We start from the raw sequence: 18,051 nt of genomic DNA, 5'->3' as shown, positions 1-18,051 counted from the left end.
CACACACACTACAACTACCAGAGTTTTGCAAGTAGGCCCACTCCAAACATCTGTATCTTCTTTGCTATGAAGGTGAAGTAAAACTAATTTTTTAAATTTACTGATGAGAGAGAGAGAGAGGGAGAGAGAGAGAGAGAGAGAGAGAGAGAGAGAGAAAGAGAGAGAGAGAGAGAGAAATCTATTTGTTGTTCCACCTATTTATGCATTCATTGGTTGCTTCTTGTATGTGCCCTGACCAGAGATCTAATCCACAACCTCAGCATATTGGGATGATACTCTAACCAACTAAGCTACCAAGCCAGGGTTAAAGTAAATTTTTTTACTTTTAAATTGTGAAATAGAGCACACATACAAGGAAGAGCCCCAAACAAAAATATGCAGTAAGTGCAATGATTACCTCAAGATAAATACCCACACAACCACCATCCAAGCCAGTAAACAAACATTGCCAGCACCCCAAAAGCTCTTTCATCTCCCCAAACACCATGCACCCCTTCTCTCCACTACCCCTCCCTCAGTATTCTGACCATTAGAGTAATCACTGCCTTGCTTCTCTTTATATTTCTACCACCTAACCACTCAGTTTAAACACTATGGTTTAGTTCTGTGACTTTTCAGATAAATGGAATCATGAAATATGTACTGTTTTGTGACTGGCTACTTTCACCAATATTATGTTTGAGTCCAGGTTACTGTGTGTTCACTCCTTGCTCATAACAGTCCATGTTCATTTTTTCCCTTTCCACATCTGTAGAGTATGCCATCATATGAAGAAAACAACATTTATTTATACATTCTACTGTTGATGGACATTGGGTTGTTTCAGTTTAGGTCTATTACAAGGGATGTGACATTAGTGCACACATCTATCTCTGTTGTTTATGTATCTAGAAGTGGAGTTGCTGTCCCATGGGGAATGCTCAGCTTTAGTAGACAGTGCCATACTGTCTTCCATAGTGGCAGCATTCCTTTAAACTTCCCTAGAAGTGTATTTGTTGCTCCACATCTTCACCAACACTTGATATTGCCAGGCTTTTTCTAATTTTCTGGTGTATCTCATTGTGTGATTTTTTTTTTTAATTTCCCTGATTACTAATGTGGCTATGCACCTTTTTATATATTTATGGGTCATTCAGAAATCCTGTTTTATTTTATTTTTTGTTTTGCTAATCCTCACACAAGGATTTTTGTTGTTGTTGAATTTAGAGAGAGTGGAAGGGAGGTAGGAATTGGGGGGGGGGGGGAGAGAGAGAAATATTGATGTGAGTGGGACACATGTATTGGTTGCCTCCCACAGTCACCCCAACATGTGCCAGGGATTAAACCTGCAACCCAGGTACATGCCCGTGACCAGGAATTGAACCCACGACCCTTGTGTGCACGGGTGACTCAGCAATGCTGGCCAGGGTGGAAAGTCCTGTATTATTAAGAATCATTTGGAGTCTCTTGCCCATTTTCATTTGTTCATTGGTTGTATTTTCTCCAGCTCTGTGGCTTACTTTACAACCCTCTTAATAGTGTCTTTAATAAAAAAGAAGCTCATAATTTTAATGTAGTCAAATGTATTAATCTTTCCTGTACGGCTGGTATTTTTGTATCCCGTTAAAGAAATCTTTCCCTACTAGAAAGTCATGGCATATTCTCCTATATTGTATGCTAAAGCTTTACTGGGACTTGGTCAAGTTGCCCGCCCTCCCTGCACCCCCCCCCCCCACACACACACCTGATTTTTTAAGGCCATCAAGAGGGATATGGGTCTTATTCCTTCTCTCAGAATTCTCCAGGCTCCTTATGCAAATTTGCTCACTCTCTGGGCCCCAAACAACCTTCAAGTTCCACATAACAGTATTTTCTTACATATTCACAACCTATGTTAACTCTCTCTTGCCTCTCCTTTTCCTCCCCTTCTCCCTCCATTTCCTCCCCTCGCCCACAAGCTTTTCCAAACTCCTAGGTATTTGATTTTATTTCTCCAGTAGATCCATGTCTTCCTCACGTATTGCAATCTGTTTCCGTCTCTTGCTTCATTGGTTTTGCATCTCTCTCCTAACCCTCACAGAATACCACTTCATGAGCCTTGAGATACCAACGAGGGGAGAGGAAAACACTTTTTTGCCTGGTTGGAGCCCTGGGATGGACCACCGAGGCCCCAAAAGGTCAGGCAGTGAGACATTGGCATGACATTTAATCATTACCTACCAGTTCCTTTGTGAGCTGTCCGAGGGGACGTCGCATTAAACTCTCTTGATAAGGGTCATGACATTGTCCTGGAAGCTCATTTGTGGACACTAACTTGTTCCCAGAACTTGAAAGAAAATCCATGACCGATACCTGCTCCCCCATTCTCCAGAGACCTAGAAAAAATTTCCTTGGAGCAGGACTGAAATGATAGACTAGGCAATTGGGCAGACAATGAAGCCCATGGTGGCAACCACATAGTAGAAGAAGTGGTCAATTTCTGAGACAGAAAAGAAAACACCAACAACAATAAGAGATCCATAGGCTCAGAGGCTTACCTCTGTGACTAGGAAAGAATCCTCGAAGACCATACTGAGTTTCTGAGTATGTGGAGAACAGCAGATAGCTGCATGTTAAGTTCCTAAACACCCAAAAGGTAGGAAAATAAAACCTCAGCAAGTGCATTGGTAATGGAAAAACCTGCAGAAGACACAGGAGAGAGGGACTATTACAGGAAGGAGCAAAATAACATGGTGGCTCTAGGGCAATTAGAGATATGAGAGTTCGAGTTTTATTTGTTGGGTGATTTGTTTTGTGTTTAAAGGGCTCTGAAAAGGTTGAAGCTACAGATAAAAGATGGACCATGAAACTGAGGTGCCCAGAGGGTGGGAGAAGATAAGATCCTAAGTGGACAGGAAAGGATTCCCCTGGAGAGGGAAGATACATGGCTCTCACTGAGAGCTTTATGGTAAGAAGAGCAGCAAACATGACTGAGTTTTGGACCAGAGTGGGGAAAGTTGATGAGTACCATCTTATTGCCATTGTTCACTCTGTGAAGTATGCAGCCAGGTCACTGCTTAGAATGAACAGAAGTGAAGCTGTGGGGAAAGAATGGCTGGTGGCAGTTTTACAAAGCCATTGGAGAAAACCAGTGAGGGACCTGGGAACTGGGCCAGCCAAGGGAGGGGAGTAAAGGAGGGGGTCACAGCGTGGTATTGGTGAAGCTGTGGAGCTGGTGTGAGCACAAAGGAGCAGGTGAACAAGGACTGGGATGTAACTGTGATAGACTGGAAGGGCTCACCTCATATGGGGTGAAGTTGGGGGTGTGAGTCACCACTCCTTGAGGGCCCGAGATTTTCCTGGCTTTCTTTGTTCCCTAATAGGAACCTGGTTAGGAGAGAGGCCATCACTTTGCGATGTCTCAGAGTGGCACATGCTAACAGGAACTGGAACCACCAAGAACATTGTGTCCTGGGGTCAGATGGTCAGAAAACACTGGGTGAATCTCACAGAAAGCCAGAGGAGGAGGGAGAGGTGATTATGAATCCATCCCTTTATTTAACAGCTGAGGAAACTGAGGCCCAGAAAGTAAGGAGAGCAGCAGAAGAGAGATTCCAAAGATCAATCATTCCTAGTTCAGGATTATTTCCATGGCTCCCAGGTTGGGAGGGAGACAACTGAATGAATCACCTCTTAGAGCCCCTGGGCTTCTGAGGGACTGGCTCCTGGCCGTGCTCCTGGGCTATTGGGCATGACATTTAATCACCACCTCCCTAACCCCCCAGGCAAAGACTTTCTCTTTTCTTGCATTTCAGGATGCTCAAGTGACAAATGTGGAGGAAGGCTGTCCTGAGGATGGGGGCAGTGGTGAGGAAATGGACCACTGATGTGGGGATGGCCTTTGTAGGCAAAGTGCCTGCTCATACTGGCCTTCTTCACAAAGAAAGCAAGGTTAGGAGTTTCTAAATAAGTTTATCAGCTCAGCAGCAACTCTGTCCTGTTGCCTGACCTGCCCTACACTAGATCTGTCTTAGAATTCTGTCAGCTAGCACCTGGTGCCTATGACACCTCCTAGGAGCCTGACATTTGTTCTCCTACCTCATCACCGTCTGCTTCCCTGGGTAAAATGTGGTATCTACACCCAGAGCAGCAGCCCTCAGGCCTGGCGGCGGATGTCAGAGCCTTAAGGAGAAGTGGCACCATGACGTTCTCTTGGTGAGGTAGCTGGGCTTGGAGAGCACAAGATGGACTTGAGTCCTACACAGTCCTCTGGCCTCCCTGCCCTGCATGAAAGGAGGACAGCACTGAGGTCTCAGCCCATGCACTAATGAACTCTGACATCTGGCCTTGCTGACCTGGCTGGAAGGCCCAGCACACCTCCACACCCAGATCCTACCTTCCAGGCCCCTCCAGGGATATCGTAGGACCCCTCTGCCCTCCAGATCCCAGCTCCTGAGCTGTGCAACCTAGATGGGGTGAGAGGAAGGACTGATAAATTAGTACACAGTCAGAGTACTGTCTCCTCTGGGAGACCACCTACCACTGCCATTCACAGATAACTATAAAAGAATTTATAAGCCCTAACCAGTTTAGCTCAGTGGATAGAGCGTCGGCCTGTGGATTGCAGGGTCCCAGGTTCGATTCCGGTCAATGGCATGTACCTTGGTTGCAGGTACAGCCCCAGTAGGGGGTGTGCCGGAGGCAGGTGAACGATGTTTCCCTCTCATCGATGTTTCTAACTCTCTATCCCTCTCCCTTCCTCTCTGTAAAAAAATCAATAAAATATATCTTTAAAAAAAGAATTTATAAAATCCAGATTATCTTCAACCAGAAAAAATTCAGAAGGTCAGTACTAGATAAGATTGTGAAGGGGCAAAAGAGAGGCTGCTCTTGGCTGACCTGTGCCTTTGTGGGAAGATAGCCCTGCTCAATGCTGGGGCTGGGGATCCACTGGACAGTCCCCACAGAGGATGGGGCCCTAATTCTGTGACAGAGAAGTGAGAGGCTGTTGGTCTCAGAGGCTCCAGACCAGGGCTGCAGTGTGAGGGGCCTGAGCGTGCAGGTCTCAGAGGTGGCTGGCTGGGCTGGGGAAGCTCAGGGTGGCTGGCATGGGAGCAGCCAGGGGCTGAATCCTCACCACGCCAGGAGCAGGCAGTTTACCTGATGCCCTTGGATGCCCGCCACATAGTCAGGGACCCCGAAAGTCCCAGCAGGCAGTTTTGCTGGTAGTGTAGGCTCCCAGCATCGAAGAAGGAAAATGAAACAGAACAAGTTCACTGCAGATGAGAGGAGGGGCTCTTGCTAGGCCTCGGGGGTTCCGGAGGATGAACATGCTCACTTTTAAGCATTTCAGACATTTCTTTCACTGCACCCCTGGGAATCACCAAGGAACAAAATCTGAGCAGGAGCAGGATGGAGCTGGGTTTAAAGAAGAGTCAGGAAGGCAGAGGCTATGTTTGCCCATGCAGACCCAGAGAGAAGAGCTTAGGTGCAAGTTAAAGGAACTGGACTGAAGAGACCCAAGGCCAGATTCCTGTCATATCCTGAACTGGTTGACCTTGGCCAAGTCAGTTAAGATCTCTAGGTTTCAATTGCTTCATCTGCCATGTGGAGTTTATAAGCTCTGCCTGGTGGTAGTCACAGGAATGTCATACAGGGATGTTGATAGCCTGTACCACCCTCTGGTGTGAATAATAAAAAAATAAAAAAAACTCCCTCTGAACTGATACAGCCCCACGGGTGCCTGGCTTGGTAAATGCAAATGTTAATGCCACCCCTTCCTTCAGGAGAATATAGTCCCACCCCAGGGTGCATGGCGTGGCAAGCAGACTGATTTCAGCTCCCATAGTCCCTGAACTGGGTGCCCTTGTTCAGTGACCAACCTGTACAGCCATACACAGCAGCTCTGGGGTTGTGGGGACTGAATGAGATAACGACAATGAGTGGGTTTTAAATGTGGATAGGACAGGTGTACCATGTTGTGTGCTTGGATTTATTATCACAGGGGATCAATATTCACTTCTCCCACACCCCGGTATCTGCTCCACTGCCCCATTCTGAAGTTCACCACTCACTGTTTGAGGCGCACAGACACAGCCATGGCATCAGAGCAGCATCAGAGCTGTCCCTGGGAGGAGAAAGACAGACGTGACAAGGTGGAAGGTGAGCACAACTGAGAAGCCAGGTGCTTCCAGAAAATGGGCGTCTCCAAGTGATGAGGAGACAGAACTGGACCATGAGGAGAAGAAGGGAAAGTGGGGGTGGTGCTGGGAAACCAGTCACATGGGCAGGGCCAATCGCAGCTGGGTCCCTGGAGAACAGGCCTGGGAGCATGGAGCCCAGGTGTGAAGTTACAGCAGTCGTTTCCAACCAGGGGGAGGGGGGCGGGGGGGGGGGGAGCGTGTATGTGGCTACTCCCTTGGGAGAGAAATGCATTTAGAGTCAGCTGAGTTATAAATCTAACTCTAGAGCAGGAGCGGGAACTGGTTGCTGACTCAGATGAGAAGAAGAGCAAAAGTGGGGAGAAACTCAGTCGTGAGAGACTACAGAGGCACATGGGAGGAACAGAGGGCCTTCCTCTGGCCTCTTTGGAGGGTTTAGGCACTCCGGGTTACAACCCCAGGCCCATCCCTTGCAGCTACCCTGCCATTCTCTAGGACAGAGCACATCGGAGGTGATCGAGGCTCCTCTGTGGGTTTGCAATCTGTTGGCCACATTGCCTCCAAATGTTCCCTTTCACTGTGTTGGTCACATCCCCTGGGGATCAAGTAGCCTAAAGATGTGGTTCAGGAAGCAACAGGAGAGAGATCCTGGCATCAGGAACACACCCCTACCTGCTCTGCTTGGGATATTCCACTTGGGAGCCCCTTCCCCGCGTGTCCCCTTGGCATAGAGAACAAGGCAGAGTCGTCCCAAATCCACGGCCTCAGGGCCCTCTTCTCCATGGAGTAACAGCTGGCTCAGCATTAGGGCCCAGGTCTGAAATCAGAGGGGGCGGGGGCAGGGGAACTGTAAGGTCCTTGGAGGGCCTGAAATCCTGTGGGGAGGAGCTGGGGGTCTGTGCTGCTCTTCTCCCAGTGTGGGCCCGGAGTCGTGGCAGAGAAGGGATCTAAGTGATGTGCCCTGCCTTCCAGGAATACTTGGCTTAAGAACTCCCTCACTGTCCTTCGCTGCACAGACCCTCCACAGCACACACTACCCTCCAGAAAAGCAGGTCAGTGAAAATCAAATCGGGAAAGGACATTAGAAAATCTAGTGTCTTGGTATCTATATTAATGAGTAGAAGTAAGAATTTGCATGGCACTATAAACACCAGTGTTGTGTGGGGCAAAGCTCAAGAGCAGATGCTGAAATTTGAGTGTCCTATAAAAGCCATTAGCTGGGCAGGGGAGGAATGGGGCAGAGCTGGGCTGGGAAGGCCAAGGAATGTGAAAACAAACATGAGTAAGTGGAACAGGGTCTGCAAGGAGAGAAGGGAGGGTGGTCAATAGAGGAAGCTTAAAAGGAAGGAATGGCTCACCCTGACCACAAGACCCAGATCTGCTGACACGGTGGTGGGGAGAGTCAGGACTTTGCTGACCCCTCTCAGGGGACCCTCAGGACACCAGTGGCAGCTGAAGCCCCATAGTGCCGGGTGGGGTCTGGGTTGGATGGTGGGCCTGAATGGAGGTCCCTTCTCTCAGCTTTCTGTGAAAGGTGAGGCGTCCATGGGACACCCCAAACTACAGGATAAGAGTGGGTGCCAGTGAGTCCAGACTGCAATAGCTTCAGAAGCCTAAGCCAGGAGAGAGGATCTGGCTCAGAGCTGGGTGAGTTCCCTCACATCTGGGGTTTGGAATAGGGCTGAAGGAGAGAAGTTCTTCAGTATCATTAACCACCTGAGCAGACTAATCCAGGTGTGCTCTACCCAACGGAACCAGGGCTGTGGCTCAAAGGTAAGGGGGTGGGAGCAGCTGAGAATACAGGCAGGTGTGTGAGTAGAGATGGGAAACAGAACTTCACAGCTCTGTGCTCCCAGGGTCTTACCTTGTCTCACACCTGTTCACTGGCCCCTGGGTGCTCCTGCCAGGGGATGACCACCGTGTTGCACACCAGGAAGTTGATGTCCCCACAGAGCTCCAGGGCTGGGGGTTGGAGGAGATGGAGGCAGCACAGAGAGTGAGGAAGAGATCAAACAGTGGAGCAGGAGCCTCCTCCTCCCTCCACAGTCATCTGCCAGGGCTTACCCTATCAGGGATCCCTGCCATGTGCGTCCTGGAACACTGAGCAACATTTCCTGCCAGTGTCATCAGGGCCTCATGCTTAATTCTCTCACCCTAAGACTCACCCGGGAGAAAACTGGACAGTGCATAAGACATATGCTTACACCCCACCTGAACTCAGAGCTTCCAGTCCTGTGGGGCTCTCTCCTTCTTTATCCCTTCTTCTGCCAGGTACAACCCTCCTCCTGGTGCTGCCTCCTTACCAGGAATCTTCACTCTTTAAGTCCTGCATACTTGGAGTCTCTTCTCTGGAAAACATATCTGGCAGATTCCCATTCTCCTTCAAGACTCTCTTCAAAAATGGCCTTTTCCTGGAAAGCCCCTGAGCAGCACCCACTCTCACCGTGACCACCCAACCTGACATCTCCCCTGCTCCCATCCACAGGGCTGCCCCTGCTACGGGCATTGTCCCAGCTTCTCTTGTTCGAGCTCCGGGTGTCTATTCCCTGCAGGGAACTGCCAGGTGTAGGATTAAGGTTAAGAACATGGATTTTGGAGTCAGGCAAACCTCAGTTCAAAATCATCCTTGCCACTTAACCTCTCTAGGTCTGTTTCACACCATATAGCTGTTATGACAACATTGAGCTCCTCACATAGTAATGTGCTAGAGCGTTACTATATGTCTGACACACAGTAGATATCCAAGAATATTTTTAAGTGTTTTGATTTAGAGCCCTACTATCCTGGGCTGGGTCTGTGTGCTCTCACCTCTGCTCCCTCACCGGGGCCACCAGCCACTCCAGGTCTTTGCACATGGTGCACGGTGCCCATCACACTCAGCCCCTCCCCCTGCAGCACTGCCACTGTCATGCATTGCATGACTCCAGGGGTGTCAATCCCTAGACCTCAAGATGAATGGAGTCAGGATACAAATGGCCCTGATTTAGGCCCCTATAATTGCTGTATGTTGTCCCTGTTCTGTTTTCAGCCAGATCAGCTCAGAACAAAGTTTGTCTCTGTTTTGTAAGACCTTCCTAAAAGCCTCAGGTAATAGCCAGTATCTTCTAACATCCTGATATTTTTCTACCACATCTCCTAAAACTCCAGCTTCACCAGACATTTGGTCTGAGACAGCTAAGCTGCAGTAGGAAGGGTTTAACCAGCTACGTCACTATCACATAATAAGAAAGAGGGCTTCTCACTCAGCTAATTTCACATTTTGGAGCCTTTACCCTTTTAAATCTCGATTTGATTCACAGGTCCTTCTTTTTGTCTTATTTTTAGAAACATGCAATAACTTGCAGTGCAATGAAATGTAGAATTTAATTAGGCTTTAAAATTTAAAACCTTTTTCAAGGCAACTAGACAATGATGAACTTCGTGGATAGATTGACTTGTAATCGAGGTCCTGCATAGAATGTTAGATGGTGATAAGGGCTAGGAAGAAAAATGAAGCCAGGAAGAGGAATATGTCAGAGGGTTGTAGTTTTATAAAAGGTGTCCCTAAGAAGGTGACATTTGAGTAAAGACCTGGATGATGTAAGGTTGCAAACCATGTAAGCATCTAGGGTGAGAGTATATTCCAAGGAGAGAGAACAGTAGTACAGTTTTCCTGATGCAGAAGCAAGCCTGGCTCACTCAGGTTACAGCACAGAGGACAACATGGTTGAAGTGAGGTGAGCGAGGGGAGACTGGCAGGTTACACATAATTAATAATTTCCTTATTTGGGGGCATTCAGGCTATTTCCAATGTTTGATTTTATAAATAATTTTGCACTCGATATTTTATAAATTATTTCTTTACTATTGACTCTTACCACTGTAATTCCTGGATTAAATGAAGTCCTTGATTCATAATGCCAAGTTGATTTCCTAAAAAGTTGTAGAGTTTCCACTTCCACCAAAAATGTATGAATGTACTCATTGCATCCCTTATCACCATTGTAAGTATTGTCCCTTTAAAATCTTTGTCTTCTTTCCCTGGCTGTTGTGGCTCAGTTGGTTGGAGCATTGTCCCATACACCAAAAGGTGGCAGGTTCAATTCCCAGTCAGAGCACATACCCACGTTGTGGGGCGTGTGTGGGAGGCAACTGATCAATTGATTAATGTCTCTCTCTTTCTCTCTCCCTCTTTCCTTTCCTCTCTCTAAAATCAACATAAAATAGAAAAAATAAAATATTTGTCATCTTGATGGGTAAAAATGGTAAGGCATTGTTGATTTTATTTATAGTTTATTGATTATTAAGTTGAACTTTTTCATGTTTATTGGCCACTTAGATTTCTTTGTTATGTATTGTTTTTCATAAATCTTGCCCATCTATCTACTTAGATATTAATATTTTTCTTACCAATTTGCACCATCTCTTTGTTGGGACTGCCATAACAAAGTACCATAGATTGGATAGTTTATAGACAACTGAAATTTTATTTCTCACATTTCTGGAAGCTGCAAGTCCGAGACTAGGGTGCCAGCATGGTCAAAGGTCTGATGAAAACTCTCTTTGGGGTTGAAGACTGATGATTTCTCATTGTATCTTCACAGAGTGGGAAGAGAGCCAACCCTGTCTGATCCCTCTTAGAGGGCACTAATCCCATCATGGGACTCCACCCTCATGACCTAATTTCCTCCCAAAGGCCCATCTCTAAATATCCATCACACTGGGGATTAGATTTTAACATATGAATTTGGAGGGAACACAAACTTTCAGTCCATAACACTTACTAAATGTCATTTTTGCTGGATATCCCCAAATAATATGCAGAAGCAACTTGGAGACATTAGTATTCTGCTTGTTATCGCTGCTGCATCACCATAGTAGGAGCCTCTAGCCAGGTACTGGCATGAAGAACTCAGGCTCCTAGGATAAGAATTAGACTCTACACTTTGTCTCTCCATCTGAGGCCAGCAAAACACCCTCTCTCTTTCTTCCAACTGCCCTGGCTGTCACTCAGTCCACTACAAGTTCCACTCTGTTCGCTATTCCATATTTACAGTAGTCTTCCTCATTATAATGTGATTTTTTTCCACAGTGAGGATCTTGTTTCCATGGTGATGTAAGAGAAAGTCTGTGTGGAGGCATTGCAGCTGGAAACTTTCAACCTACTTTGAGAGGTAAAAAAGCTGATTGAGGTAAAGGGTCAATGAAGATTCTGAAAGTGCCAGGCAGAGGTCAAACCTCTGTGGGGAAGTTAACTCGATAGGAAAACATAATGAACTCTTTTCTTGTCATTGTAATTGCCTCCCATAGGCATGCAACTTTCACACCCCTCTACCACTAACATTGCATATTCAATAATATTTTTTCATATATTGCCTTAGACATTTGGTCTGAAACAACTCTTTAGGCATCTTAGACAACTTTTAAAACAACTTTGTCAAAGAAAAGGAGTATTATGTGGCAGCTACAGAATGATAAAAGATTACTGGAGCGCTTTCTCTTTCTAAATGAGAATTTAAACAATTTTTCATGTGAAAGGTAAACAAATAATAAAAAGAAAGAAGTGTAGCAGCATAATTAATAAAAGTGGTTCTACTGCAAAGTCTAATACAATAAATCAGTGTTTAAATATAATTTAAAAATATTGTGACTCTCATACAAATAAAAACCAAACAGGTGTCAAAATCTTATCCAATTCATTAATTATTGAGAGAACCAATAAGATGTTATGACCAATTCAGAGAACATATGAGAAGCTAGGTATTTATAGGAAATGTTAAAATAAGATTTTGGGGTTAGACAAAAAATGATTTAACATCCAAGAAGACAATGAACCTTAATCTTTGGGACCAACTCTTCTAGTAGAATTATTTGAATTTCTAACAGACAAAAATCTATACATTAATCTTTTCTCAGAGATGATAGAAAGTCAAACCCTACACTATACTGAAAATATTCTTCCAGTTCTTCTGCCTACTTCCAAGTTTTAAATAATTTTTCTGACATAGAGTGAATGCAGTTTTGCAGGGGAGCAAGGAATACAAGTGGATCTAAAAATGAGGGAGCAGAGAAACCAAGATGGCAGCATAGGTAAACACCTGAAATTGCTGCCTCACACAACCACTTCAAACCTACAACTAAAAGACAAAACGGACATCATCCAGAACCACAGGAAGGCTGGTTGAGTGGAAATTCTACAACTAGAAGGAAAGAGAAAAGCACACTGAGACTAAGAGGAGGTGCGGAAGTAAAGGCAGAGGTATGGAGGTGCGGGCCTGGAAAGGGCTGGCAACTGAGTACACGGCTGTCTTTTTCAATCAGGAGGGAGACAGCTCCCGACTACTCTGAACTCCAATTCTGGGGGAGACTCTGGGGACCCAGACTCATACAGGGAGACTCTGGACTGTCTGGCATCGGGTGGAACTCGAGGGTGGCTTTCTCTCAGAGGTGCTTGCAGCAATTACCGAGGGACACTGAGACCCGGGGCCTCTTAGGGCAGGGCTGAGGGTCAGCCATAGCTGTTTGCTCTGCCATGTTGATCCTCTGAGACCCTGCCCCACCCAAGCTGTGGGCAGAGTCTTTTGCATATGAATGGCCTGGCCCTTTGAAATCTAAAATTACCTAACAAACTGCAGCTGAGTCAGAGAGACCCAGAACATCCAAAAGAAGACCCAAGACCCCACAGCAGCTTGCATTGCTTCACAGTTGGGCCTCATCTGGGCACCTCCAAACCCCAAACAAAGAAGAGGAATCTGCAGATCTCTCTGTAGCTCCTGCTGGATGGCCTCAGGCAGAGGCTAAATTAGCACCTCCTTGGAGATCCAAGAGCCAGTGTACCCAGGGGTCAGAGTAGGACCATCCAGATTACAACTCCTCAGGTTCATAAGGGACACACTCAGGGGGCAGACTCAGTGAGCACCAAAGCCCCACTGAAGCAAGTCTTGCCTTTTAAGGGTGTCTCCAGCACAGAAGTTCTCACATTGTAGACACAGCTGATCCTCACAGCCAATTGGCCTGGAGGTCAATTTCTCCCAGTGATACCAACAACAATCAAGGCTTAACTACACCAAGACTGTGAACACAGCCCACAAAGGGGTGCACCAAGAGTGTCCATCTCAGGTAACTGGGGAGGCTGAGCCACTGGGCCCTATAGGACACCTAGCACACAAAGCCACTCTATCAACACAGGGAAGCAGCCAAAATGTGGAGATAAAGAAACAGGTCACAAATGACAGAAATAGAGGAAAGCAAACTACTGGATATAGAGTTCAAAACCACAGTTATAAGGTTTTTCAAGAATTTTCTAGAAACCGCCGATAAATTTAGCGAGACCCTCGAGGATATAAAAAAGGACCAATTAGAAATTAAGCATACACTGACTTAAATAAAGAATAATATACAGAGATCCAACAGCAGAATAGAGGATCACAAGAATCAAGTCAAAGATTTGAAATATGAAGAAGCAAAAAGCATCCAACCAGAAAAGCAAAAAGAAAAAAGAATCCAAAAATATGAAGATAGTGTAAGGAGCCTCTGGGACAACTTCAAGCATACCAACATCTGAATTATGGGGGTGCCAGAAAAAAAGAGAGAGCAAGATACTGAAAACCTATTTGAAGAAATAATGACAGAAAACTTCTTCCACCTGGTGAAAGAAATCGACTTACAAGTCCTGGAAGCACAGAGAACCCCAAACAAAAGGAATCCAAAGAGGACCACACCAAGACACATCATAATTAAAATGCCAAGAGCAAAAGACAAAGAGAGAATATTAAAAGCAGCAAGAGAAAAACAGTTAGTTACCTACAAGGGAGCACCCATACAACTGTCAGCTGATTTCTCAACAGAAACTATGCAGGCCAGAAGGGAATGGCAAGAAATATTCAAAATGATGAATAGCAAGAACCTACAACCAAGATTACTTTATCCAGCAAAGCTATCATTCAGAATTGAAAGTCAGATAAAGAGCTTCACAGATAAGAAAAAGCTAAAGGAGTTCATCACCACCAAACCAGGATTATATGAAATGCTGAAAGGTATTCTTTAAGAAGAGAAAGAAGAAGAAAAAGGTAAAGATAAAAATTAATAACAACAAATACATATCTATCAACAAGTGAATCTAAAAATCACGTGAATAAAAAATCTGATGAACAGAATAAACTGGTGAATATAATAGAATCAGGGGCATAGAAAGGGAATGGACTGACAATTCTCAGGGGGAAGGGGGCATGAGGGGTGCGGGAAGAGATTGGACAAAAAAATCTTACACCTATGGATGAGGACAGTGGCGGGGGAGGGGGTTAGGGCAAAGGGTGGGGTGGGAACCAGGTGGAGGGGAGCTATGGGGGAAAAAAGAGGAATAACTGTAATAATCTGAACAATAAAGATTTATTTAAAAAAATAAAAAATAAAAATGAGGGAGCCAGAAAGTCAGAAAACAGTTCTGGGGGCCTGCAAAACTCTTCCTCTTGACTCAGGAACACAGGTGACTCTGCCAGCAGCCTCCCAAACTAGGAGTGAGCCAATACTTACAGAACTGTCCCACTTGGCCACCAAGCCTGCCTCTGTCTCCAAAAGAAACGGAGGGATATAGAAACTTAGAAACTTCTCCTTCTTCTTAGAGGGAGAAGCCATCAGGTGAGCCTCCTTCCTCTCTAAGACACTTAGGAAACACTTGCTCCAGACAAGGAGCCCACAGCCAACAGCAGAATCCCAAATACAAAACAGCATGAAAAGGACCTGGTTGCACAGGCTCTTTGAGATTGATGAGGCCAGATGTGGTAGATCAATTGCTCTGGCTTAACTTTGCCACTGGAGGTATTGAAGAAACAAAAAAGAAATGACTAACAGCTCAATGACCTCAAAAAGGTCGGAAGAGAAACCCAGCTAGAGCAGAGGTGAGAGGCACCTCAGACTATAGTGAAATGGGCAAGGATACCCTTCACTGATGGGAGAGAGTGAAGAAAATAAAGAACCCCTCACTACCTTATGAATATTGCTCCCAGGGAGCAATATTCATAAGGTAGTGGGAGGGACAAGAAGTTGGAGTTCCCAGATCATTTTCCTGCCTCCTGTATGAAGATGGAGGGGGAGGTGGCGAGGAACTGGGCTTGAGAAGATTGGTGTTACAGGCTGAACTGTGTCCACTCCCTCAAATTCATATGGTGAAGTCCTAACCCTAGCACCTCAGAAGGTGAGGGTCTTTAAAGAGGTGATTAAGGTTAAATTATGTCATTGGAGTGAGCCCTAATTCAATGACTGGTGTCCTTATAAGAAGAGGAGTTAGGACAAAGACATGCGCAGAAGAAAGACCATGTGAAGACAGAGGGAGGAGGCAGCGTCTTCAAGCCAAGGAAAGAGGCCGTGGAAGAAATCAACTCTGCTGACACCTTGCTCTCGAGCTTTTAAACTCCTGAACTGTAAAAAAATAAATATCTGTTAAGTCACTTAGTCTATGGTACCTCTAGCTCTAGTGCACCAATACAATTGGTGAAGGTTTAAGTACATTCTGCGGGGAAAGGGAGAGAGTCCTGAACAGGACCAGGTGATATTAAAAGTCAAAATTATATTGGAACTAAAAATGGAACTCCCATTTGACCCAGTAATACCACTTCTAGGAATATATCCCAAGAAGCTAGAAACACCAATCAGAAAGGATATATGCACCCCTATGTTCATAGCAGCACAATTCACCATAGCTAAGATTTGGAAACAGCCTAAGTGCCTATCAGCAGATGAGTGGATTAAAAAACTGTGGTACATCTACACAATGGAATACTACACTGTGCTAAAAAAGAAGGAATTCCTACCATTTGCAACAACATGGATGGAACTGGAGAGCATTATGCTAAGTGAAATAAGCCAGTCAGAGAAAGATAAATATCACATGATCTCACTCATTTGTGGAATATAATGAACAACATAAACTGATGAACAAAAACAGTTCCAGAGACAGAAACATTGATCAGACCATCAAACCTCAGAGGGAAGGTAGGGGAGGATGGGGGTAAGGTGGAGAGATCAACCAAAGGACTTGTATGCATGCATATGGGCCAAATCAATGGACACAGACAACAGGGGGGTGAGGGCATGAGTGGGGGGTATGGGGGGTAATGGGGGAAGAAGGACACATATGTAACACCTTAATCAATAAAGAAATTTAAAAAATTATATTGGAAACCTTAATTTTTCCAGTTTTCCACAACAACCCAGCTATACTTAAAAACAAACAAAAAATACACATTTGGATGGATTTAGCACAAGCATTCTCCCAAAGGAGTACAATGGAAAAGCAGTGGGAAAAACTGAGGGTGCTTAAAAGAAAGAGATTTAAGTGATATATTATGCAATCTGGACTATACAGACAAGAAAATAAAGGTGGAGCGATTGATATATTAGGACAATACGGAGGGGTCAGGGAATAGGGGTTCCAATCTATAGAAAAACTGATGTAAGAGGAATCAGAGCAGAAAGAGGTAGAAGAACAGGAATTTGTGTCCAGAGGGTAGGTGGTATTCATTTAATATTTCAAGATGGAAGAGACTTAGATGATGACAAATCTAAGCTATCACTGTGCTTGAGAGTGGCTGAAATAAAGTTGAGCTGAAGGTCACTAGAACTAGAGATGTCAAAGAATTTTAAGGTTAAATGTTGAATTCAGGGAATGATGAAATCACCCAGATTGAGGGTGGGACTTGGAGAAAATAGGAATCTTGTGAGCCAGTCTTCCAGGAATGATGGGAATGGCAGCAGGCCTGCCATTCACCAAACATTTATGGAGCACTTACCGTAATCCAGATTCCAGGGACATAGCAAAAATTAAGGCAAATGATCCCTGTGATCCTGATGGTCCTCCAGTGGATGTGTTCACACTCTGATGAGGAAATGGAGGATGCTAACAAGGAGAGGTTGAAGGCTGAAAGGCATGAATCTGTGAGTAGACATTTATGCATAATCGCAAAGGAGGACTGGGTTGGAAGTGATATGGTGTAACTAAAAGAATGTGGTGCTCCTGAATCCACAAGAGCATAAGCTCCATTATGGCACCTAGAGAACATATATTTGTCTTTTACCACTCTATTCTCAGTTCTACATAGAAAATGCCAGACATGTAATGGAACTGCAGAATATTTGTTAAATGATGAATGCATGCATGCATTCATGCATGCATGAATGAAGTCAAGGGGACAGTGGAGCATCAGAGAAAAAAATCTCCAATCCAGAACTGAGAGTGTTTCATCTATTTGTGATATTCCCTAAAATGACCTCTATTCAATTGATAAGGTCTCCTCAGTAGGAAACATGAACAGAAGAATCATTGAGCCAGAATGGAAAATGGCAGTTAATTCATTCAATAAATATTTGTTGAACTCCTCTTATATTTGCAGTGTTCATGGGGGTAAAAAAAAAAAAAAAGATAATGTCATAGAAAGTGATTGGGGTGGGAGCAATATTAATTAGAGTAGTCAAGGGTCAGAGAAGGTTCTGTTTTATCTGAGACCTGAAAAACAAACAAAACGGAAGACAGGTGTGCTAAGGAGACTGTTGTGATCAAAGGGAAAAACATGTGAAAATATGCTGTTTGAGAACAATAAGAAAGCCATTGTGACTAGAGCTTGGTAAATAAAGGAGAATGTGGTAGGAGAGGGAAACAGAGACCAGACTATGGAAGACTTGAGAGATGAGCGAATTCAGGCTGGACCATTGTGGCAGAGATTCATAGCTTTACCAAAATCTATTTTCCTTTTCTTCCTGGGCACACAGTATATATTTCCCAGCCCTCCTTAAAGTTAGATATAGCTTAAAACTTCTAGAGATTAAAAAATACAAAATCTTAAATGTAAATATTGATAGCAAGTTAGGCACTGAAAAAGGAAAGACCAGTAAACTTGAAGACATAGCAACAGCAAGAAAATGAAGCACAGCAAGAAAAAAAGCCTGGAAAAAGTTACGA

The 18,051-nt window shown here is 44.8% G+C and overlaps 1 protein-coding gene across 1 annotated transcript in view; it reads right to left on the bottom strand.

Moving 5' to 3' along the window:
* Positions 1 to 9,038, bottom strand: part of LOC308238649 (dehydrogenase/reductase SDR family member 2, mitochondrial-like) — a gene marked incomplete at both ends in the record, with an annotated part of 81,760 nt that extends 72,722 nt beyond the window's left edge. Inside the window, 2 exons of the mRNA XM_080650893.1 lie at positions 7,996 to 8,081; positions 8,942 to 9,038. Coding sequence (XP_080507019.1) covers positions 7,996 to 8,081; positions 8,942 to 9,038 — 183 coding nt within the window. The remainder of the gene's footprint in view (positions 1 to 7,995; positions 8,082 to 8,941) is intronic.
* Between the last annotated feature and the right edge of the window lie 9,013 nt (positions 9,039 to 18,051).

This window comes from Plecotus auritus, assembly GCF_963455305.1.
Source record: "Plecotus auritus genome assembly, chromosome: 1".
NCBI lineage: Eukaryota > Metazoa > Chordata > Mammalia > Chiroptera > Vespertilionidae > Plecotus > Plecotus auritus.
The sequence above is the reverse complement of the archived record's forward strand: the minus strand, read 5'-3'. Positions and strand labels throughout refer to the sequence as shown.